This window comes from Stegostoma tigrinum, chromosome 2 (genome assembly GCF_030684315.1).
Source record: "Stegostoma tigrinum isolate sSteTig4 chromosome 2, sSteTig4.hap1, whole genome shotgun sequence".
Classification (NCBI taxonomy): Eukaryota; Metazoa; Chordata; class Chondrichthyes; order Orectolobiformes; family Stegostomatidae; genus Stegostoma; species Stegostoma tigrinum.
The window spans coordinates 101,662,333-101,687,630 of NC_081355.1; the positions used below are offsets into that span (position 1 = coordinate 101,662,333).

At 39.1% G+C, this 25,298-nt stretch overlaps 2 protein-coding genes across 3 annotated transcripts in view; one reads left to right on the forward strand and one right to left on the reverse strand.

The window, feature by feature from the left end:
* Positions 1–4,266, forward strand: part of lancl2 (LanC lantibiotic synthetase component C-like 2 (bacterial)) — an 86,055-nt gene extending 81,789 nt beyond the window's left edge. For both annotated transcript variants that reach the window (XM_059638091.1, XM_048563522.2), the window contains one exon: positions 2,520–4,266. In XM_059638091.1, the coding sequence (XP_059494074.1) occupies positions 2,520–2,596 (77 nt within the window). In that variant the 3' untranslated portion in view covers positions 2,597–4,266. The remainder of the gene's footprint in view (positions 1–2,519) is intronic.
* A 14,453-nt stretch (positions 4,267–18,719) lies between these two features.
* vopp1b (VOPP1 WW domain binding protein b) overlaps positions 18,720–25,298 on the reverse strand; it is a 71,862-nt gene continuing 65,283 nt past the window's right edge. Inside the window, exon 6 of the mRNA XM_048551577.2 lies at positions 18,720–19,599. Coding sequence (XP_048407534.1) covers positions 19,589–19,599 — 11 coding nt within the window. The 3' untranslated portion in view covers positions 18,720–19,588. The remainder of the gene's footprint in view (positions 19,600–25,298) is intronic.

Sequence of the window (25,298 nt, forward strand, 5' to 3'; positions counted from 1 at the left end):
AGTTGGGCAGATAAATGGTAGATGGAGTTCAACCCGGGAAAATGCGAGATGATGCATTTTGGAAGAACTAATTCACGAGCATACTGTACAGTAAATGGAAAAGTCCTAGGGAAAATTGATGAACAGAGAGATCTGGGTGTTCAGGTCCATTGTTTCCTGAAGGTGGCAACGCAGGTCAGTAGAGTGGTCAAGATGGCACCGACATGCTTTCATTCATCGGACGGGCTATTGAGTACAAGAGTTGGCAGGTCATGTTACAGTTGTATAAGACTTTGATTCAACCACATTGAGAGTACTGCGTACAGTTCTGGTCGCCACATTACCAAAAGGATGTGGATGCTTTGGAGAGGGTGCAGAGGAGGATCACCAGGTGCTGGCTATGAAGAAAGGTTGAGTAGATTAGGATTATTTTCATTAGAAAGACGGAGATTGAGGGGGGAACTAATTGAGGTCTATAAAATCATGAGGGGTATAGACAAGGTGGATAGCAAGAAGCTTTTTCCCCGAGTAGGGGACTCAATTACTAGGGGTTATGAGCTCAAAGTGAGAGAAGGAAAGTTCAGGGAAGATGTGCGTGGAAAGTTCTTTACGCAGAGGGTGGTGGGTGCCTGGAATGCATTGCCAGCGGAGGTAGCAGACGCATACACGATAGTGTCTTTTAAGATGTATCTGGACAGGAACATGGATGGGCAGGGAGCGAAGGGATACAGACCCTTAGAAAATAGATGACAGGTTTATATAGAGGATCTTGATCAGCGCAGGCTTGGAGGGCCAAAGGGCCTGTTCCTGTGCTGTAATTTTCTTTGTTCTTTCTTTGTTCTTTGTTGCGTACGAGAAAGACAACATTGACCGAGTCATGTGAGTATCTGCCGTGTACGTGGTGGGTGGTGTTCCACTTGTGATGGTAGTGTCAGTGTCGAAGATCTGACACGTCTTTCAGATGTTGCCATGACGGTTATATAGTGTTGTCTGTGATGTTGTGCTGAAGGCTGGGTACTTTGCTGCAAACAATGCTCTGTTTAAAGTTTGGCAGTTGTTTGAAAGCAAGAAGTGGAGGAGTGGGGAAGATCTTCAAGGGAATTTGGGGATTTACATATACATATTAATCAGTCAAAACTTTCTAACTGATTAAAGATTTAGCAGCATCTTAGGTTGGTTTCGTAAATCCTTATCAATGGTATGACCCTTTGATCTTTTACTTATAAATTCTGTGTCTGATACTACCTCTCTCACTAACACTTGTATGAGGAATAAGGCTGCAGAAACTTGTTTTCAAATAAACCTGTTGGACTATAAACTGGTGTTGTGTGATTTCTGATCTTTTAATTGAGAAGAATGATTTGGAGAAGTTGGCATTGTGCATTGCAGTCTTCACTTGTCCTGCCACCTTCTGTGATCTCTGTACATGTGCACCCAGGTCCCTCTGCTCTGTACCCCCTTTAGACTGTACCCCCTATTTTGTATTGTCTTTCAGTGTTCTTCGTACCAATATGCATCACCTCACACTTCTCTGTATTGAACCTCACCAATCACCTATCTGCTCACTATTCTTTTGGCATTCCACACTGTCCTCCTCACAGTTTACAATTCTTCCAATTTTTGTGTCATTTGCAAATAGTCCCCTGTACACTGAGATCCTGATCATTAATATATATCTGGAAAATCAAGGGTCCCAATACTGATTCCTGTGGAACCCCACTACAAACCTTTCTCCAGCCCAAAATATATCAGTTGACCATTTTTCTCTGTTTCCCATCACTCAGACAATTTTGTTCCCATGTTACTACTGTCCCTTTTATACCATGGCGTACAATTTTCCTCCAGTCTGTTGTGTGGCAGTACGTCAAATACCTTCTGGAATCCATGAATACCATAATATCAGCATTATCCTCATTCAGCCTTTCTGTATTCTCTTCAAAAACAAACCCAAGTTACTTAAACATTATTTCCCTTTTAGGGAAATGCTTATGGTTCCTAATCTGTTCACATGCTTCCATGTGACTATTAATTCTATCCCAAGTGATTTTTTTTCTGGAAGCTTCCCCACCATCAATGTTAAACTGATTGATCTGTATTTTCGAGGATTATCTCTTACAACCTTTTTTGAACAAGGCCGTAAAGTTTGCAGTTCTCCAGTTTTCTGGCACCTCTCCAGAGTCTAGGGAAGACTGAAAGATTGTGGCCAGTGCCTCTGCAGTTTCCTCCCTTACGTCCTTCAAAATTCTTAGATGCACCTCCCTGTGGTCATGGTGATTTGTCAATTTTAAGAGTCAACAATCTATAGAAGACTTCTTTCTTTTTAATTTTGAACGCTTCCAATAACAATTCCACCTCTGTCAGCAGAGGTATACAGAGACCATGATTTACTAAACTGGAGTGTTCTTTTAATTTCTAAGCATTCTGAAAGAGAATTTTTCTCATTTTGTTCATTACCTTTTTAGCTTTATTGTACTTTCTGTTTTAGTCTCAAGTAAAGCACTAATTATACATTGTGTTTTTTTCTGTTTTGCCCTATACAGGGATGGCTGGAGCAATTCACTTCTTGTCTGACATGTTGAATCCAGAAGCATCTCGATTTCCTGCCTTTGAGCTCTGAAGTTCTGCGAGCTTGTGCTAAATGATCAAAGGATTTTGTATCTGACTTAGAAGGACTTCTTTTCAGTGGAGAAACATCTTAGTGTCTCCTTTATGAATACACAGGCCAAATCTACCACTATCTCAAGAAGGAAGACTTTGAAGACAACAAATGGAGCAATAGCTCAGAATAATTTTATTGTCTTAGAATTAGTGCGGCATTTTGGCTTAAAGATTAAAAATATTAATTTAATACCGGTCCTCCTTTTGATTTGTATGCAAGCTTACGATCCTGTGTCTATGACTGTGTCTTTGTTCTTGTTTGTTGGGATCTAGTCGTTTGATAAATTTCCTTTTATAGTAGTTATGTCCTTTTATGCATGTGAAGAAGTTGGATTGTTGATCCCATGTTACCACTTGACTTCTGATTTATGTTTGGATGTACCTGTAAAACAGCACTCAAAATTGTTCAATTAGTCAGGATTCTTGGTCATATTGCAGATTTCCAACAAAACTTTGCATCAAGGCTAGATTAAACATAGTTGCTTTTGCTAGATCTATCAATTGGTTTATATTGAGGAAAAGTAATCTATATGCTGGCTTTGTATAATAGTAACTTTTCATCCAAAAATAACTCTTATCTCATTCATTTTCTCTTGTCTCTTTCTTTCTCTTTGTTTCTTTTCTGTTGAATTATAATAGATGTTTCATTGTTACAAACAATTATTTGGTTGGGACAAAATTTGTTATAAGTATTGGTGGCAACGAGCAAATATTACAGAAATATGATAATACAAAACTAGCGAAGGAATGATTTTGACTTCTATACTCCCAGAATTGCAAGCTTTTCTTGTGAAAGTAAGCTAAGTTTGTTTACCTATAGGAATTACTTTGCTAGAAGTTGGAAATAATACTGAATTTTATTGATGTTAGCAAATTAATATATGTTGAAGTTTGTTGTTTTTCCCTCAAGGTGAAGTATTAGTGAACCAACCTATGAAACATGTAGTGCCAATTCTGACCTTTTGACCACTTTCATCTTAACATTTTATGGTGAAAGAATCTGCTAAATGTCTTAAGTAATGCTATATCAAATACAGATTTAGATTCTCAATCACTTTTAAAATGGTGACATGAGAACTGGTCAGTTCAGTTGTTGTTGTAGTGGCATTCAAGGTTCATTCATTGCTACTGTCTTTTCTATAAAGCAAAGCTGTGCCACCCATGGCAATTCTGCTGTTTGATGCCATTTACTTTCATGGCAGCATTGATTTTAAGTCGGTCTTTGAGTCGCATAAATTGCAAAAGTATTGTATTTATTTTGTTTCCCTTGTACCGTTTCAATGCCTTTTCGTTGCTGTTGACATACAGTATGATACCCAAGATGAAAGATGGCATCAGTTGAAAAGTTTATAATGTGGTCTTTCCGCTGTCGTGACTGAATTGACTCCATACAGACGGTTAACATTCATGTTTCCCTCAATCTATGCTTTTTTGATATGGAGAAAGTAGAACAGGTGCATGTTCAACAGTCAGGTTAATATTTCTGGAGAAGTCTGTTCAGATGCTGACTGATCTGTGTATTTCCAGCATTTTCTGTTGTTTCATCCTTCTGTATTAACTATTCCATGTAAACAATTCTTATGGATATTTTTCAGACAAAACAATAAAAAAAAAGAAACAACCATCAAACAGATAGTGGTTGAGCATTTTTCAAAAACTGTAGAGAATTAGGGTGTTAAATTAGATCTGTAGCTCGGGTTGTAGGTGTTGACGTTGGTTGGCTCACCGAGCTGGTTTGTTGTTCTGCAGACATTTCGTTACCGTGCTTGGTAACATCCTCAGTGCAGTCTCTGATGAAGCGTCTGTGTTTTCCCGCCTGGTTTTTAAACTCTGGGGTATGTTGCGATGGATTGCCTCACTTCCGGGTTTCCTCTGTAGTGGAATGTATATGGGCTCGAGTTCAATGTGTTTACTAATAGCCTGCTTCGTGGAGTGCCATGCTTCCGGGAATTCTCGTGCTTGTCTCTAGCCTGTCCCAGGATCTTGGTGTTGTCCCAGTCGAAGTGGTGGTTCTCCTTGTCCATGTAGATTGGGATGAATGAGTATTGGTTGTGTCTTTTTGTAGCCAGCTGGTGTTCATGTACCCTCGTGTACCATTATGACACTGCCATCTCCACCCAAGCGAGAAACAATGGGGCAGAAGAAAGCCAACTAAAAGAACAAGATAGCATGTACATAATCTTGTGAAAATGAAGAATGCCAGCTCATGGGGTTGACTTCAACATAGAAAGTGAACTAGCTGACCCATTTCACACCCCACTCTCGGCTAAAAACATGCTTCATAACCTTTATGCTCACCTAAATCCAAAAGCAGTTCACCACCAGCAGCAGTGTGTACTCCCAACCCTAGAAGCAATAGCTGAAACCAAAGAGAAATTCTATGGGACTCATGCTATTAATTAATTTAATCGACTGGTACTTAGCACAAATAGAATAAAAACAGTTTCATCATTTGAAAGAAACCTGAAAAGAGACATGGCAATATCACACCTAGGTGTGAAAATAAAATATTAAATTTCAGGTGGAATACTGGAACCTTCTAATGCGATGGTAAACATAAAACATAGGAGCAGGAGTAGGCCATTCAGCTCTTCGAGCCTCCTCTGCCATTCAATGCTATCATGACTGATCACCCAACTCAGTACCCAGTTCTATCTCTCAAAGGGCCTACCCTGATCCTTAGACTGAGACCCCTGAATACCTCATTCATTGAAAACATCCTTCCTGCAATTGTCCTGTATAGTCTATTAAAATTGTATAGGTTTTTTATGAGATTCCCCAATTCTTCTAAACCTTAGTGAAGATAGGCCTAACCAATACAGTCTTTTCCCACAGGCCAGTCCTGCCATCCCAAGAATCAGCCTCATAAATAAGTGTGGAGCTGGAGGAACATAACAGCCAGGCAGCATCAGAGGAACAGGAAAGCTGACATTTTGGGTCAGGATCCTTCTTCAGAAAATGCTGCCTAGCCTGCTGTGTTCCTTCAACTCCGCGATTTGTTATCTCTTCTTCAAGCGTCTGCAGTTCTTTTAATCAGCCTGATAAACCATTTTTTTTAACATCCCCCTCCATAGCCAGAATATCCTTTTTCAGACAAGGAAGCTAAAACTGCGTGCAGTGCTTCAGATGTGGTCATACCATACAGTTGAAGCAAGACATTGAGGCTCCTCTACTTGCATCCGATTTGATATGAAGGCCAATATACCATGTTTTATTCACTGCCTGCTGTACTGTATGTTTACATTCAGCAATTGATGTATGATCACCTCATTCCCTAATTTATCAACATTCAGATAATTTGTCTGTTTTTGCCATCAAAGTGGATTATTTCACATTTGCCTGCATTATGCTGCATCTGCCATGTATTTGTTCAATCACGTAACTTGTCCAAACTGCACTGAAGCTTGTCTGCGTCCTCCTCACAGCTCAACCTTCCACCCAGCTTTATGTTATCTGTAAATGTAGAAGTGTGACATGTTAGTTTCCTCATCTAAATCATTAATCTATATTGTGAATAGCTAGGGTCCTAGCACTGATCCTTGCAGTACCCACTTGACACTGCTTGCACTCGGGGGGGGGAATAAAAATCCCGTTATTCCAAACTCTCTGGATCCTGTTTGGCAACCAGTTCTCAATCCATTTCCGAACGGAACCTCCAATTCCATTTTAACTTTGCATGTTAACCTATTAAATGGTACCTTATCAAAAGCCCCTGAAAATCCAGATGAACCACATCCACTAGCTCCTCTCTAATTGGTTCATAATGTATTATCTTCACTTTTTTATAAAAAAAACTTCTGCTTTATCATTGAAACCAAATCTACACTGTTGTCCATTTGTATTTGTTAAATAAAAACTAAACAAAATATTACTTACCAAGCCAGATGTCGGACCAGGATCTGACTTGTTCAACAATAGTATCAATTGAGATATAACAGTATAAATCTAACATTCTTGAGTAGATTTGTAGCTCAGGTAGTGGATGCTGTGGTTGGTTCACTCACCGAACTGGTTGGTCAGTTTGCAGACATTTCTTACCTTGCTGGGTAACATCATCAGTGCGGCCTCTGATGAAGCGTGGGTCTGTTGGAATTGGTTACCTTATTTTTGGTTTTTCTTCGCAGTGGCATATATATAGGGTCTAATTTTACATGTCTATTGATGGCTTTCTTGGTGGAGAACCAAGCCTCTAGAAATTCCCGTGCTTGCCTCTCTTTGGCCTGTCCTAGGATCTTGATGTTGTCCCAATCAAACTGGTAGTTCTCCTTTTCCATGTGAATGGAGACGAGTGAGTATTGGTCATGTCTTTTTGTTGCTAGTTGGTGTTTATGTATTCTTGTGGCCAGTTTCCTTTCTGTCATGGAATATTTGTCACAGTCTTTGCATGGAATTTTGTATATCACGTTGGTTCTGTCCACAGTGGGTAAGGGAACTTTGGTTTGAGTTAGCAGTTGGTGTAGAGTTGATGTAAGAGTGTGTGCAACTCTGATGCCCATTGATCGTAGGAATCTTGTGGTCAGTTCAGATATGTTTTTGATTTATGGTAATGTGATGAGTGTGTCAGGGCATTCTGTATCTTCCTGTTGTTGTTTGTGTGACAGGCAGCATTAGAGCCAGCTGTTCAAGTATCCGTTGTCATAGTTTATGCCGTAGTTTATGTGGGGTCTGTGGAAGGGCCAAGCTTTTGAGTCTCTGCATCACCACTTCTGCTATTTGTCTGGAGATAGATGATCACATGGGTTTCCCATTGATTTGTTCATAGATTTGGCCGTTAAAGGTCAAGTGGGTCATGAAGCATAGTTCCAGTAATTTCAGTATGTTGTCTATGGAGATGGTGTCACTTGAGTCTTGTCCTTTTAGAAGTGTTGCTAGTGTTTCTCTTGCCACTGGTATGTTAATCAATGTGAACAGTGTGGTAACATTAAAGGATACCATGGTCTCGTCCATGTCTATTATGTCTTTGAGGGAATTGAGGAACTCCTGGGCTGAATGGACTAAGTGGAATGATTTGCTGATAAGGTGCTTTAGTCTTTTTTTGTAACTCCTTGGCAAACCTGTGTGTTGGTATGCCTGGGAGGGGACGTCCATTTTGTGTACTTTTGGGAGGCTGTAGAATTCATGAGGTGTTTGTCCTTTTAGGTAGTCCTAAACCCCAGATGGGAAAACACAACAGCGCTTCATCGGAGGCTGTACTGATGATGTTATCCAGCAAGGCAATGAAATGTCTGCAAACTAACAAACCAGCTCAGTAAGCAAACCAACCATGGTATAAATCTGATGTTATAGACCAGTTGCACCTTTTGTGTTTTGCAGATTCATCAGAAGCGGGTGACGTCCTTGATGCCCTGTGAGATATTCTGCATCTGTGAATACACATTCACTTCAACTATCTTACCTGCCATTAATAAAGTCTGTGTATCTGAATCATAGAACCCATTTCAGAGTTCCAGTTTTTGGGTGCCCTGATGATGGTCTGGATATTGGCACTTGGATTTTGAGACACTCTAGATGTCATCTGTTGTCATCATACCTTTTAGTAATCTAGAAATTTTTATATCCCTAGTGTAATTTATATACCAGTCAAGATTGACAAGCTTCGTGGTTTTTAGCCAGTTGCAATTCATGAAACCGATTCTTTTGCTAATTATTTGGTCGCTAAGACTGTTAACACTTGCTGACACAGGTCAGTCTAAATATTATTTAGGAAGGCTTCATATTGGCTTCAGGCTATTATTGGTCAAGGAATTGTAAATACAATACCAGGATTATTTAGTGCTATGAAATTGCCTGTTAAATTGCTGACACACCATCTTGGCATGATATGTACATACATTAGGTATCTTTCCATAGTGTCTTCTTTCAGTATTCAGTGCATTTGGGATCATTGCCCTTCTCCTGGTTCTTAAGGAATTGCCTTCTTTCAAGATTGTGTGTGAAGTGCTATTGCATTAGTGTGAATATTCTCTCTTGCCCTGTTCATCCTTTTCTGCCAATGATTTTTCTCAGCTCTGCAATCAGCCTTCATTGCAGTGTCCCATGAATGAAAGATGTGACTGCATTATTTCACGTGACACTTTTTTTTTAATCTTCTGTACAGCTTTGTCTATTGAATGGTCATTTTGTTCATTTCTTTCAATATATCAAAGGTTCAATCATCTTGTCATGTACTGAAACTTCCTATTCATAAATTTATACAGCTATTAAGATGCTGTTTATATCTTCACATTCTCCATTTTACCATTACAAGTCTCGTTTCTGATGATTCTAAACAGACCATAATGCACGGTATGTTTTCATTGTTCTAACATTAGTCTATTTATACTATGAATTCATTTTAGCATGATAATATGGTGTTGTATGTCTCCTTGTTTAAAACGTTACTTTATTCACTTAGCATTATTTGTTGTTCACATACTGTGAGAGGAAGGTATAACAATACCTGGTTAGAAATGTAGGTTTGATTGCAAATTATGTGTATCTAAGTAGATAGGACACGCATATTAAAATATTAACTCCTGTGTGAATCATTGTCCTTAATCATTAAAGACACCACCCAGCAAGAAAAGCCAGAAAGATCTACTTTGTGCAATGTCTCATCAATTTCAATCAAAAACAGGTGTGAAAATGACTAACTACAAAAGAAATGCTGAAATCCTCCAACTGATATGCAATAACAAAGATCCTATTCACATGAATATCATTTGAAACCTGAATAAAGCAGCACATCAAAAACAGAAATGAAACATCTCTACTGATAAATCTTTAAGAATGGATTATTTTAAGATTAAAAAACAAATGAGTTAAAAGGAATATAAAAACATTCATCATCTATTATGAGATATGGATGGTGTTGCCTGGGCCAGCATTTATTGCCCAGACCTCATTGACCTTGAGAAGGTGGTGGTGAGCTGCCTTCTTAAGGTCAAAATCATAGAGCTGTGTAGCATGGAAACTGACACATCGGTGTAACTCGTCCATGCCAACCAGATACTTTAAATAAATCCAGTCCCATTTGTCAGCATGTGGCCCATACCCTTCTGAACCCTTCCTATTCATGTACCCTTCCAGATGCCTTTTAAATGTTGCAAATGTACCAGCCTACACCACTTACTCTGGCAGCTCATTCTATACACATACCACCCTTTTTGTGAAAAAATTGACCCTTAGGTCCCTTTTATTATCATTTCCTTCTCACCTTAAACCAATGTCCTCTTGTTTTGGACTCTCTCACCCTGAGCAAAAGACTTTACATATTTACCCTATCCATACCCCTCATGATTTTATAAACCTATGAGGTCACCCCTCAGCCTCCATCACTCCAGGGACAATAGCCCCAGCCTATCCAGCCTTGTAAATCTTTTCTGAACCCTTTCAAGTTTCACAACATATAACATCCTTCCTATAGGAGGGTGACTAGAATAGTGTCCTAAACAATGTCCCGTACAACTGCAACATAGCCTCTCATCTCCTATACTCAATGCACTGACCAATAAAAGCAAGCATATCAAACACCACCTTTGGTATCTCATCTGTGTTTCTGCTTTCAAGGAACTATAAACCTGCACTCCAAGGTCTCTTTGCTCAGCAGGACCTTTCCATTAACTGTATAAGTCCTGCCCTGATTTGCCTTTCCAAAATGCAGCACCTCAGATTTATCTAAATTAAACTCCATCTGCCATGCCTTGGCCCATTGGCCCCTCTGATGAGGACCCGGTTGTGCTCCGAGTTAACCTTCTTCACTGTCTACTGCACCTCCAAGTTTGGTGTCATCTGCAGACTTAATAATACCTCTTATGTTTGCACCCAAATCGTTCACATAAATGACAAAAAGCAGTGAACCCAGCGCTGATTAGTGTGGCACACTGCAGGCCACAGACCTCCTGTCTGAAAACAACTGTCCACTACCTCCCTCTGTCTTCTACCTTTGAGTCAGTAGTGTGTCCAAATAGTTAGTTCTCCCTGCATTCCATGTGAACTAACTGTGCTAACCAGTCTACCGTGAGGAACTTGTCAAATGCCTTACTGAAGTCCAGAAAATCACATCTACCGCTCTGCCCTCATCTTCTTTACTTCTTCAAAAACTCAAACAAGTTAGTGAGACATGATTTCCCACGCACAAAGCCATATTGACTATCCCTAATCAGTCATTGCCTTTCCAAATACATGCAAATCCCGTCCTTCAGAATCCCTCCATCAACTTGCCCACCACTGATGTCAGGCTCACTAGTCTATAGTTCCCTGGCTTTTCCTTACCACCTTACTTTAATAGTGACACAATGTTAGCCAACCTCCAGTCTTCCAGCACCATATTTGTATCATTGCTCGCCACAGGTATCTCAGCAAAGGGCCCAGCAATCTTTTCCCTTGCCTCACATAGAGTTCTGGGTTACACCTGATCGGATCCCAGAAATTTATCCACCTTTTTGCATTTTAAGAGGTACAGCACCTTCCCCTCTGTAATATGGACATTTTTCAAGATGTCGCTATTTATTTCTCCACGTTCTCCATCTTCCACCCTTCTCCACAGTAAACTCTGTTGAACCACTGCAATTCATTTGATGAATTTAGATAAATATGAAGTGCCGTATTTTGAAAAGGCAAATCAGGGCTGGACTCATATATTTAATGGCAAGGCCCTTGGGTAGTGTTTCATTGTTCCTTGAAAGTAGAGTTGCAGGTAGACAGGATAGTGAAGAAAGTGTTTGGTACCCTTGCCTTTATTGGTCAATGCACTGAGTATCGGAGTTGAGAGATCACGTTGTGGCTGTACAGGACATTGGTTCCTTTTTTTCATTCATGAGATGAGGGAGTCTTTGGCTAGGCAGCATTTATTGCCCATTCCTAATTGCCCAGAGGGCAGTTAAGTCAACCACATTGCTGTGGGTCTAGAGTCACAGGTATAAAGTAAGAATGGCGGTTTCCTTGACTAAAGTGCATTAATGAACCAGATAGGACTTTCCTGACAATTGGCATGGATCAGAACTTGGGACTACGATGTTGTGCCCATTACAGAGACTTGGATAACACAGGGGCAGGAAAGGTTGTTGGGTGTTCCGGGGTATAGATGTTTCAAAAGAAATGAGAGGTAAAAGAGGTGGGGGAGTGGCATTGCTAATCAGGGATGGTATCACAGTGCAGAAAGGGAGGATGTGAGGGAGGGTTTGTCCACTGAGTCAGTATGGGTGGAAGTCAGAAACAGGAAAGGAGCAGTCACTTTATTGGGAGTTGTCTGTAGACCCCCAATAGCAGCAGAGACACTGAGGAACAAGTTGGGAGACAGATTTTGGAAAGGTGCAGAGATAACAGCGCTGTTGTAATGGGTGACTTTAACTTCCCTAATATAGACTGGAACCTCCGAAGTGCAAATAGTTTTGATGGAGCAGATTTTGTCAGGTGTGTCCAGGAAGGATTTCTGAATCAATATGTAGATAGGCCCACTAGAGGGGAGGCCATATTGGATTTGGTGCTTGACAACGAACCAGGCCAGGTGTCAGGTCTCTCAGTGAGAGACCACTTCAGTGATAGTGATCACAACGCCCTGAGATTTATTATAGTCATGGAGAGGGATAGGAGCAGATAGTATGGGAAAGTATTTAATTGGGGGAGGGGTAATTACAATGCTATTAGGCAAGAACTACAAAACACCAGTGGGGATCAGATGTTTTCAGGGAAATGCACGACAGAGAAGTAGAGGTTGTTCAGGGAGCAGTTGCTACAGGCACTGGATAGGTTTGTCCACTGAGGCAATGAAGGGATGGTAAGGTGAAGGAACCTTGGATGACAAGACATTTGGAACACCTAGTCAAGAAGAAGAAGGAAGCTTACTTACGGTTGAGGAAGCAAGGATCAGACAGGGCTTTAGAGGTCTACAGGTAGCCAGAAAGGAACTGAAGAATGGACTTAGGAGAGCGAGAAGGGGGTATGAGAAAACCTTGGTGATTAGGATCAAGGAAAATCCCAAGGTTTTCTATACTTATGCGAGGAAAAAGAGGATGGCCAGAATGAAGGTAAGGCCAATCAGGGATAGTGGAGGGAACTTGCGTGCGGAGGAGGTGGAGGAGGTCCTTAATAAATACTTTGCTTCAGTATTCACTAGTGAGAGGGACATTGACGTTTGTGAGGACAGCATGAAACAGGCAGCTACACTCGAACAGGTTGATGTTAGGAAGGTGGATGTGCCAGAAATTTTGAAAAAAATGAGCATAGATAAGTCCCCTGGGCCAGACAGGGTATACCCAAGGTTACTACAGGAAGCAAGGGAAGAATTTGCTGCCTCTTTGGCATTGATCTTTGCATCCTCACTGTCCACTGGAGTAGTACCAGACGATTTGGAGGGTGGCAAATGTTATTCCCTTGTTCAAAAAAGTGAATAGGGATAACCCTGGGAATTGCAGACTGGCCAGTCTTACTTCTATGGTGGGCAAATTATTGGAGACAATTCTGAGAGATAGTATTTATGATTATTTGGAAAAGCACAGTTTGATTAGAAATAGTCACCATGGCTTTGTGAGGGGTATATCATTCCACACAAGCCTTATTGAAATCTTTGAGAATGTAGAGCAGTGGATGTGATGTACATGGATTTTAGCAAGACATTTGATAAGGTTCCACATGGGAGGCTCATTCAGAAAGTTAGTAGGCATAGGATTCAGGGAAATTTGGCTGTCTGGATATGAAGCTGGCTGTCCAATAGAAGACAGAGGGTAGTAGTAGATGGAACGTATTCAGCCTGGAGCTCAGTGACCAGTGGTGTTCCAAAGGGATCTGTTCTAGGACTCTGCCCTTTGTGACCTTTATAAACGACTTGCATGAGGAAGTTGAAGGGTGGATTAGTAAGTTTGCCAATGACACGAAGGTTGGTGGAGTTGTGGATAGCGTAGAAGGCTGTTGTAGTTGTAATGGGACATTGACAGGATGCAGAGTTGGACAAAGAAGTGGTAGATGGAATTCAACCCAGAAAAGTGTGAAGTGATTCGTTTTGGAAGGTCAAATTTGAATGCAGAATACAGGGTTAATGGCAGGATTCTTGGCAATGTGGAGGAACAGAGGGGTCTTGGGGTCCATGTCCATAGATCCCTCAAAGTTGCCACCCAAGTTGACAGGGTTGTAAAGAAGGCATACGGTGTCTTGGCTTTCATTGGCAGGGGGATTGAGTTTAAAAGCCGTGAGGTTATGCTGCAGCTCTATAAAACTCTGGTTTGACTACACTTGGAATATTGAGTTCAGTTCTGGTCACCTCATTATAGGAAAGAAGTGGAAGCTTTAGAGACAGGGTGCAGAGGTGATTTTCCAGGATGCAGCCTGGGCTGCAGGACAGGACTTATGAGGAAAGGTTGAGGGAGCTAGCACTTTTTTTTCATTGGAGCGAAGAAGGATGAGTAGTGACTTGATTGTGTAAACCTCTATGATGAGAGGCATAGGTAGAGTGGATAATTAGAGACTTTTTTCCAGGAAATGGCTATTAGGATGGGACATAATTTTATGGTGATTGGACGAAGGTATGGGGGAGATGTCACAGGTAGGTTCTTCACACAGAGAGTGGTGGGTGTGTGGAATATGCTGCCAGCAGTGGTAGTGGAAACAGATCCATTAGGAACATTTAAGTGACTCTTGGATAGGCACATGGAGGATAGCAAAATGTAGAGTATGCAGGATAAATTGATTTTAGTAGAATAATAGTTTGGCACAACATCGTGGGTCAAAGTGTCTGTACTGTGCTATGTTCTATGGCAATAGATTTATGGTCATCATTAGACTCTTAACTCCAGATATTTATTGAATTCAAATTCCACCATCTGCCATGGTGGGATTTGAACCTGTTCTCCAGAACATTATCCGTGTGTCTAGATTAACAGTCCAGCAATAATACCCTCTAGGGCATCACCTCCCCATTTTTGAAATACTGCTTCCAATTCTAGTCACCCTGCTGCAGGAAACATGTTGTAAAACTTATAAATCTTTTCTGAATTCCCTTCAAGGATATTGCCAGTGATGGAGGGTTTGAGCTTATAGGGACAGGCTAAAGAGGTTGGGCTATTTTCTCTGGAGCATCAGAAGTTGAGCTTTGACCTTATAGATGTTTATAAAATCCTGAGGGGCATGGATAGGGTGAATAGCCCAGTCTTTCTCCAGGGTAGGAGAGTCCAAAACTAGTAGGTGTAAGTTTAAGGTGAGAGGGGAAAGACTTAAAAAGGAACTAAAGGCGGGGTGGGAGCAGCAACTTTTTCATGCAGAGAGTGTTCACGCAGAGAGTGTTCACGCATAGAATGAGCTGCCAGAAGAGGTGGTGGAGGCTGTTTCAATTCTAACACTTAAAAGGCATCTGGTTAAGGTTTAGAGGATAATGGGCCAAATGCTGGGAAATAGGACTAATTAACTTAAGGTGTCTGTAGAAAGACTGAAGGATCAACTTCCACTTTTTTTTTAAATCTCCATGACTCTAAGATAAATCCAAAATGCCATTAGGTAAGAAATTCCAGGAATTTTACTAGGTGACACTGACGGTGATATGTTTCCAAGACAGGATGATGAGTGGCCTACAGTGGTAAGTGGTGATGTTCCCATATACCCAAGGCCTTTGTCCTTCTATATGTGGGTTTGAAAGGTGCTGTTGGTGAGTTTCTGTAGTGCATCTTGTAGTTGGTATACACTGTCGCTGTTATGCATTGGTTATGGAGGAAGTGAATGTGGTGTCAATGAAATTGGTTATTCTGTGCTGGATAATATCAAATTTCTTGAGTGTTGCTGGAGCTGTGTTGGCGGTGTACTCCAGTTGACTCCTGACTTATGCCTTGTATAGTGGACAAGCTTTGATTTCCAAAGTGAGTTGCTTGCTGCAGATTCCCTAGAGTCTTCCCTGCTGACGTAGACACTAATGACGAATCAAGTTCAGTTTCTGGCCAATAATAACCCTCAGGACATTGATAGTGGGGAATTCAACGATGGTTATGCCATTGAATATTAGTGGATAATAATTGGATTCTCTCATTTGAGATTGTCATTACTTGGCATTTGTCGGTCATGAATGTCTTGTGGCAATTTCCAGTCCGAACCTAGATATCGTCTAGGTCTTGCAGCATTTGCACATGGACTGAAAAGCTTCCAGAATTTATGTTTGGATATTGAATCCCTTGTCTATTCTGCCGCCATAATTTCTTCTTCCACTAGACTTTTTCTGCTTTAGAGTCTGAATTGCCCATCTCAGTGGTTTAATGCTGGCTTCACAACTTACTTGGTGTGCAACCTTTTAAATTGGACTGTAGCCTTTAATTTCTGCTATGCCTGCTTGCTCTGTCAATGACCTTCAATTTGAGCTGTACTTTATTTCTTCTGGTTTGAGGAAAACATATAAACAGCTCCAATCTTATCTTGAAATTCTTTTATTTTACCCATTGGAGGTTTGAACTTTATTTGTGAAGTCTCTAAAGTCAGTTCTTTCTCTGTCTATGATTGCTACCTGAAGCAATCCTTAGCTGTGCTGGAGTGACTAATGCTCCAGATCCAGGAACTTCTGAACATCTTCCTGCTGCAGATCTCTTATCAGTTCCGAAATGCTTTTTATCACCAGCTGTAGATTCAGCCTTAAAGAATCCTGCTATGAGGTTGTCTCGTGAATGTTTCTTGAATATTTGGCTCCTTTAGCTGCTGTCTTCATGACCTGCTGTTCAGACCCTCACCGTAGTCATGGGTTTGAATGCTGCAGCTATATACAGTCCACACTGCTTGCTGTCACATTGGTCAGTGAAAAAAAAATTCATTTTTATACCAAGTTGCACAATCACTTGGTAGATTTGTTGTCAATATCCTCCTTAGTGGTAGGATCTACTGGACCTGTTTGGTCTAATGTGGTAGGGAGAAACCATTTGGTAGTCTAAAATGAAGAGGGCTCGTCTCAAAAAAAATATAGCTACTATCATGTATTGAACTATGTACAAGTTACATTAACATAATGGTCACCATAAAGAGGTCTATGAGGAAGGCACAGGAGGTAGGTCTTACTCCTTTGGGATCTTAAACTTTTCTCCTCACCAAGGTCAAGTGACATTACCATATTTGACAATGCTTAATGTGCTCTTCAACACTGACCCTTTCAAATCCATTTTACAGCAGACAGCTGGAAGATATTAAAGGACTAGTCAGGTGGGTGGAACAGTAGCAAATGCTTTTCAAACTGGAGAAGTTTGCAATATTTTGGGGTGGTCATTAAGGTAATAAGAGAGATCCAGGAAGCTGCAGTTCTGGCAGATACCTAAGATTCCTTTTAAAGATGTTACACGGAAATCCACAAGGAAATCAGTGAAACAGTGTGTGGGTGGATGAGGTACTAGTTTTAGTAAAGAAACAGAAGGGTACCAAAGAATTGAAGGAGAAAGGATAGAACCAAACAGTGATATAAATAAGATGCTTCATCGTAATGTGTTACAGGACAGACTAAACCCCCTTCAAATATGTCAAGGAGACAGGCTAGGCCCTAACTTTTTCTTATTTAAAGACAAGTGTAAGGTGCTGTGTTCCAGATGTAATTCAACTGGTTACACCACTTGGCTTTAAGCAAAACACACTTTATTCCTACTCTACAGTTAAAATACAAAGAAAAGAAAGGAGAATTGGTCTAATTCTAACTCTATTGGAAAACTTGACAGAATAATAGATTATTTAACTAAACAGCACTATTCCAATATAGTAACGTCCCATAAACACACAGTTGGCAAAGGTAAATCCCATAAATAGATAGTCTCACAAACAATGTTTTTCCAGTCCAGGAGTAAAAAGCATCAAGAGAAAATTCTGGCAGAGAGAGAGAGAGAGAGAAAGAAAGAACTCGAACATTTTGCCGTAGAAGGGAGATGCAAGGCCTCACAAGCTATTTACTTTATTGGCTTGAAACAGATCACTTGTCACATCTATCTTGACCTCACCTCACAAAAAAATACCAGGACAAAATACACCTCTTAAAGCCAATAGTTTCGTCACATAAGGCTGACATATCAAAGCTAACTGTTGCAAGTAAACAGGAGACTGATTAATACAATAACAATGTTCAAGGAATCCACAGAACAGCCAACAAGAATGTGAATAGGTACTAAAACTAGCTATTGTACCAAGAGAATGTGTTTCCTGAGAAGCTACGAAGGGAAGTGATAAGTCTGGACAGGGTAGAAAATTCTGAACTGATAGAAAAAATCAAATCACCTGGAGGTTTGAATATTTTCTCTCAAAAGGAGGTATTTCCTTATGTTTTAAATCAAGGAGATAAACCCATAAAAAGAGAAACAACCAGGTTGGTCACTGATGCTGACTGATTCAAAAATAAAGGTCTCACTGAGGCTAGTGAAACAGCTAGTGGAGATAAAAGAAATGAAGATGTGACAAGAGGAACATTCTGGACTGTTTCTTCACTTTGCTGTGCCTAGATCGCACAACCATAGAATTGAACAGACAAATAATCTGTGAAACAGGGAGATAACCTGGAACATCAGAAACTGCCGTAATTTCTGAAGTTTTGACTACAAAAGTAAATAAGGCTAACAGTTCAGCCCATCTTTCTAACAGAAGTGTAACAAATAGATTCTAAATTGAAAGAGTTTTGTCAAACAACCCATACAAAAATAAAATCAAAGCCAATACTCCAGCATTATTATTTGCGAGACAAAAGTACTACTGAGGAACTGAAGAACACATCAAATATCAGCTGAGGATGAATGGGATGTAGTCCATCAGGTGCTAATCACGTCAGAAAAGAGAGACAAAAATTCACAAGCATTCATGAAATTTCAACAGTAAGTATTAGAAAAAGACAAACGTAAATACTAAACCAGTTCTATCGGTCAGAATTACATAAAGTCATGGTCAAACTTTGTTAGGCATGTCATGAGTGTCAGATATGAAGAAATCCCAGCCAACAATCCAGCCTGTGCCTCTAATTGCAATATCAACTTTTGAAAAACTGGTTAGCAGGATTAATAGCTTGTGTAAGACTCTTACTTAAAACCAGAAATGGGAATCAGTACTCTCAAACTATTACAGGTATTTCAATAGGATTTCCTAAAGTAGTGCCATGAGAGAAAATACTGCAAAAATGATAGTGGAAAAGTTAGTTTATTTTTTTTAAAGATACAGATTGCCCAAGGAAATACAATCAGATCAAGGTTAAAACAGTGTCACAAATACTTCAAATGAGAATAAGAAATAATGAATAGTTTGGAACCAAAACAATTTACATCTTCACTTATCATTTACAATCTCAAAGAATCCTGGAAAAGTAGCATCACAGTTTGAAGACCATAACTACAGAATATTGTCAGCCATATCCTAATAAATGGGATAAACATTACCATTGTTACTCTTTGTCATTAGGAACACTCCTGATGAGCTTGTAGGATTCTATCCCTTTCAACTGATATCTGGACGTTAGGTCAGAGGATCAGTGAATTGATTAAAGAAAACTTGATAAACCAATTAGATCGGCCAAAAATTGTTTGAAGAGTACTCAACTAACAATGAAAAGTAAAGCAGATAAAATGGTACAGGTAGAAATTCTGTGGCTGGAGAAAAATTGTCAACATTACACAAATTTCAGGAGAAACATTTTATGCAAGGTTCACTGGATTTCATCAAAAGGAAACACAATTATTTATGTAAACAGTATCCCCGTCAAGAGGAGAAAAATGAGCAAGTGTATCATGTTAACACATTAACTATACTGAGAGTGCACAGTCAGTACAAAAGTGTTTACAGTAGTAAGTTAAAAATCTTAGAGCAACTGGAGAAAGAATGAAAGATTCAAAAAGTTGATCCTTCAATCAGATTGGCAAATATGGAGGTGTTTAAAAAGTTTAGAAAGCATGATACTTCATTTTACAGAAAACTACTTAAGTAACATATGAAAGCTATTACATATATTGATTCATCTAAATAGGCCAGGAGCACGGACTTTCCCTTTACGTGAGGTTCAAGCGGGAACTGCAAAACACAAGAAACAACCACTCTCAAGATTCAACTTTGAGAAATTAGGAGAGAGATAAAGTTCAGTAAATGACAATTACATTTAATGGAGTCATAGTAGCTGGACGTCAACTAACACTATCGTGCTGAAACCAGGTGGGTCACAAGTTAACGTGGTAAGAAAACCAGGCTTGTATTCTATTCCAAGATTGTAAGACATGCATCGAAAAAATTAGACATGCATGATTTATCATCATGATGCCATTCAAACAGTCTACTGATGCACCCAAAATTGGTGTGGCTAGCACTTTAGAACAAGATGAAATGGGAACCCAATAGCCTGCCACATTTTAAAATAATCTGAAGACTTGTCAGGTGGTGATAGAAACAGCCTCAAAATGTGGAAAACAGGAGCTGAAATAGACCATTCAGTCCTTCAATTCTGTTCTACTATTCAATATGATCAGGGCTCATCCTCTAATGCCACATTCCCACTTTCTTTCCGTACCCCTTGATGGCTTTATTATTTAAAAATACGTTAATCTTTTTCTTGCATACTCAGTGACCAAGCCTCTAAAGTCTTCCGTAAGGTAGTGAATTCCACAGTTGTTCATCCTTTGACTGAATAAATGTTTCTTCATCTCAATCCTAAATGGCTCACCCCATATCCCGAGACTTCTGGTTCTAGATTCATCAACCAGTAAAAAAATGTCCCCTGCATCTAAATATCAAACACAGTAGACCTATTTTCTCCTTTTCATACCTTCATTTGCAACCCTTTTTACAACTTCATTTTCCTTTCACTACCTCTGGCAAACACTTTAAATCTGAGAACTTTCACAATTTGTTCCACTTGCTCATCCTCTCCTTCTGTCTATAGCATTAAAAAAAAACACAATTTTACAACACCTTTCAGTTGTGAAGAGTTATACAAGACTCCGAAAGCTAACTTTTTTTCTCAATCACAGATGCTGCCAAATGTGGCGAGTTTCTCTAGCACTTTTTATAACTACAAACCTCCTATTGTGTTAATGGAAAGGCTTTTATATTGTGGCATTTATCACAGTAGAGAGTGACCACATAAGACCATTAGATGTGTTTTCTATTCAGTGGTAGAAATTAACACAGAGACACAGCTAAGGTAGCGTTCTAATCAAAGGGTGTGCCGGAGCAGAGAGGCGTGGGTGTAAATGTGCACTAAGGTATTAAAGGTGCCAGGACACACGGAGGCAACTGTTAATAGTGGCATAGAATACAATAGCAAGCAAGTTATGCTGAACTTGTGTATCGTACTAACTGGACTTCAGCTGTGTGCATTTCAGGTCGCCACTCTTTAGAAAGGATATGAATGTATTGGAGAGAGAGCAGGAGAATTTTAGAAAAATGGTTCCAGGGTGATTTTAGACTTCACTACCTCAATGAGCTCTTAGTATTTATTTCTGTCGCACAAATAATTTCTGCAGCCATCTTCCATAAGATCCTAAAGCAAGTGAAGACCTTATAGATCCCTCTAGTTACAGTTGTAGTCCTAGAAATCAATTTTCAGTTCTAAGGGCCACACTGAGATGTTCAAAGTAACCTTTGGAAACTCGGGAGTGCACATTACATTTGCCGCTGGAAAATACACAGATTCAGGTCTTGCAATTTTGGATTTGTGTTCTTACTTACTAAATGTATGAATTAGCAGGCTGAGTCTTATGGGCATGAAAATTGGGCCTACCTTTACACTCAATACACTCTGATGTCCCATACATATCCAGCCTCACCCAATTCTAATCCTCATCTTACAGTTTAGTCAAACATAAAGCTTTCTCATTCATGAGAAAGCAACTCCTTTTCCATTTACAGCAGAATCCATATTATGAAATACACAGAACAGTAGATTCAAATCAGCATCCCTTCACTCCTTCAATAGTGAGCATTGTCAAAGGTACTGTATGTGGGTGAAAAATATCTCCTGGTCATCTTCTGCTCTTCAGTAACATTCAAAATTCGGTTCTGCAGTCTCTGTCAACAGACAAACTAGTTGGCCACAAACAATAACTGTATTTCAGTGTTCTAGCACTTTAGGAAGTCCTGTGGCTGTAACCAGCACTATATTAATGTGTACTCTGTCTCTCTTTCCGTTAACTTCCCAAATTAATTTTGCAGAGAGAAACTTTTTCATAAAGATCTCTTCTCACAAAAAATGCTATAACCATGCAGCTCACAGGAATAAATTGCACTTCAAACACATTTAATACAGAAAAGGGTGTTTACTTGGATTTTTAGCATTGTTGAAGTCCAAAATAAATGAGAAACTGGTGCTGGTAATAAATTCTCATTAGTAGCAAAAATCACCTTCCTGCCAAACAGGTTTTTTTTAACAGTTGTCCTTTTATTAGTATTTTTAGTATATAATCTTGAAGTTTTCTACGACTTTGAGCAGAAGTTCTGGCTGTCAGCAAAGTCTGTCAATGAATGAGAATGGCAGAATGCAACAGTAAATTGTTTGTTTGCATTCTTGCCCTGTTGTGATACTAAAATGGAGCACGGCCATGAAAATGTCATTGAGCAATAATGGAAAAAAAAGTCATATTAAAGCTTGCTGCCATTTAGTTATATGATTAGAGTACGCAATTATTGAATGATTATACTGACATGAATTATGGCTCAAAGATAATTAAAAATCTATTTTAATTATACTTTCTACGAGCAGCCATTCAAACCTGCTTCAAAATTCCAGCAGTTTCCAATACACAGGTTTTCTAAAGGAGCACATTAAAAACATTCAAATCAATGGAAAAATATTTCCCATTTGACTGCAGGTTAATAGGTTCTACAGTTCTACAAACCATATTCACGCAACATACAATTTGGCTGCTTGGAATTCCATTCTAAATTGTAAATACTATTAAGTGATCCTCATAAAACAACTGGAAATAACGCTGCTCAAATTTATTGCCTGCTTTCTCTTACATTGCTGCAGATAATTACAGAATTGAAGAAACTGAAATAATGCACACAAACATTCTTTTATTTAGGTAAAATAAGCATTAATGTTTGACAGATTACATTGCCCGTAATATGTTGATACAATGCTTAAACAGTTTTCTGTAACGGAAACTAACATATGTAACAATTTCAAAAGATAAACCTCAACTTTAAAACTGTCAGGTTTATGGTTAAACCCCCAATGGTGTCACCAAAGCACCACTTCTGACATTTTTGTACATTTGCTTCTAACTTCACCCTATCAACTTTAGTCAATGTCAATAACCAAAGGCATGCTCTGAATTCATTTCATTAAATTGACCACCCCCTTCAAGGCCCTCTTTAAAATCTACTTCTCTGATCAACCTTATGGTTCCTTTTTTGTCCGAGCATACATTTTCCCTTATACTTGTGTGAAGTGCCTTAAGACATTCTTTTCAAGGCTACAAGCCCGATAGAAATGCAAAGTTGAAGTGCAACACTGCACAACAAAAATAGCCTGCTTATTAAAATTCATGTTCTAACTAATTATACATTTCTAATTGCATCATCAAATATTACTAACCGGTTAATAATTAGCATAGATCAATGCAAACACTGGTATATACACAGGAATGAACTGGAGAAATGTGAACAACGTACTGATGGCAACACAGACACTGAAGAGGAACTTTCCCCAACTTCTTTGTTGAATTCTCTGATTTTAACTGACTATTACACATTTATTTCTCAATTATGTGAGCAAAATCTAACCAATTTGATCCATAATTTTCCATCTATAAGCTCATTGCCCTTTGTTCCAACCTGGTTTCCAGGTAAGAAAGAATAACCCTCAAACATACTTTCAACTTTCCATCCTTAAAACCCTGTTTACGAAATTTTCATTTGTTACATCCAATGTTGACATCTCTGAAAGACATTTAGTTAGAGAGTTTCATTCCCATTTAAAAATACTGTAGACTTGAATTCAGACCTATAGTTAGATGGAAAAATTAGGGTCTATTTTCAAAGGCAGTACTATTAAACTTAACCATTTTAAATAAAAATTACATCTTCAACTAATTTTACAAATAAGGTAATAAATTGCAAAGTTTTAATGCAGTCCCTGAGCTTTATAAATTATCGATAACCAGAACTACTACCAAGCCATTTTGAATTTCTACTTTACAGAGCAAATCATAGATGGAAAAACATTTTACAGCATGCAATTTGTGAAGTTGTGCATAACATTCACTTTAGCAAAGCTAGTGTATTTTACTATTTTGATGATAATATGGTATTCTTGAAGGCAATGTCCTTCAAATAAATAAAATAATTTTGAAGTAAAAACAGGAAGCAAGTTGCTCCAAAATTTACTAAGCCAATTCTGTGACTGGTGGGATTCACTCTGAAATCGTCACTCAAAAGCACGGGGAAAAGAATATTCAAAAAGCATGTGCTCCAAATTCATTTGACATTGGAGTAATAAACAATTTAAATTCATCTCAAGACCTTACAAAAAGGTACAAAGTTGCATCAAATCTTTCAGTTCAGAAACTCTGAAAAAGGGGGCCTGGAATTCAAACTTCAGGAGAGCAGTGTCTGCCTGCAATTAATTTGAAATGTAAAATAAACACTATCTTTGCTTCCAAAACCATGAAATGGAGCTTTCTAAATAATGCAAGTAAATTTAAGGCAAGGGTCTATTTTGTCCTTCCTTAGACAAGAAAAATTGTATTCCTATTTGTTGTATGGGCAAGCTTTAACAACTTCTTTCCCTAAACTGAAAGCAACTACAGGTCAAAAGACTACAGAAAGTCAGAATACAATGTATTTCACAATGTATCCCTCATAAAAAAACAACCAAAAAGAATTACATGTACTATCACCTACATTTCCAAGTTACATGTTGGATGAAGAGTGCAATCACTTGTGAACAAGAACTTTGTTTCTTCTTCCATATCACTTTCATAATCCTTACAGCATTCAAACCCTAAGTGTTACATAAGAGTTTTGTTCGTTATTTATCCAGCTGTTGCTCATTCCTGGGATGATGCTCCTTCCTCAGCTCAAGGGAATGCTGTTCCGTTTATATCACTGCCTAGGATGTGAAAGTCACAGACTCGTCCAGATACTCATCCGGAACAGCAGAAATGACAAACATGCATAACAACCTGAAACTCCCAAACGACACCCAAAGAAAACTGATGTAACATACATACTCACAAACCATTCAGCCTTCGCATCTAGGGGAAACACTTTTTGCCTTGGGAATTAGGGTTACCATGGCGTAGTGAAATCTCCTTAAAGTATTACTAAGATACTTTCAATGTATTCACACACACAACTTTCCAGGTTTTTCCACTACCACCATGCTGCCAGTCCTGGCAGGAGTTGTCATAACCATCATTAATCTTTTCTTTACCAGTTCCACTTTCCTGTCTTTCAGACCTGACTTGAAGACAGCTAGAATTCTTCCCACTGAGTGAGTATCGAACCTTCATCTACTTCAGGTAATATTCTCCACGTCGACTAAGAAGGCCAATAAAAGTATCCTTGTTATATTTTAGAATCTGTTCAACAGTCAAAGGTTTGGAACACTGTAGAATCTTACAAATTTCTTCCATTAAGTGAAGGCTACCAGCCTAACCTTTCAATTTAAAGTCTACTAATTAGAACTGCAAATTTTCATTCTTCTCATTGCACTATTATTGCAGTTTTGTTTGTCCTCTTGGGATGAGCAATGTTCCATCATACAATTTCAA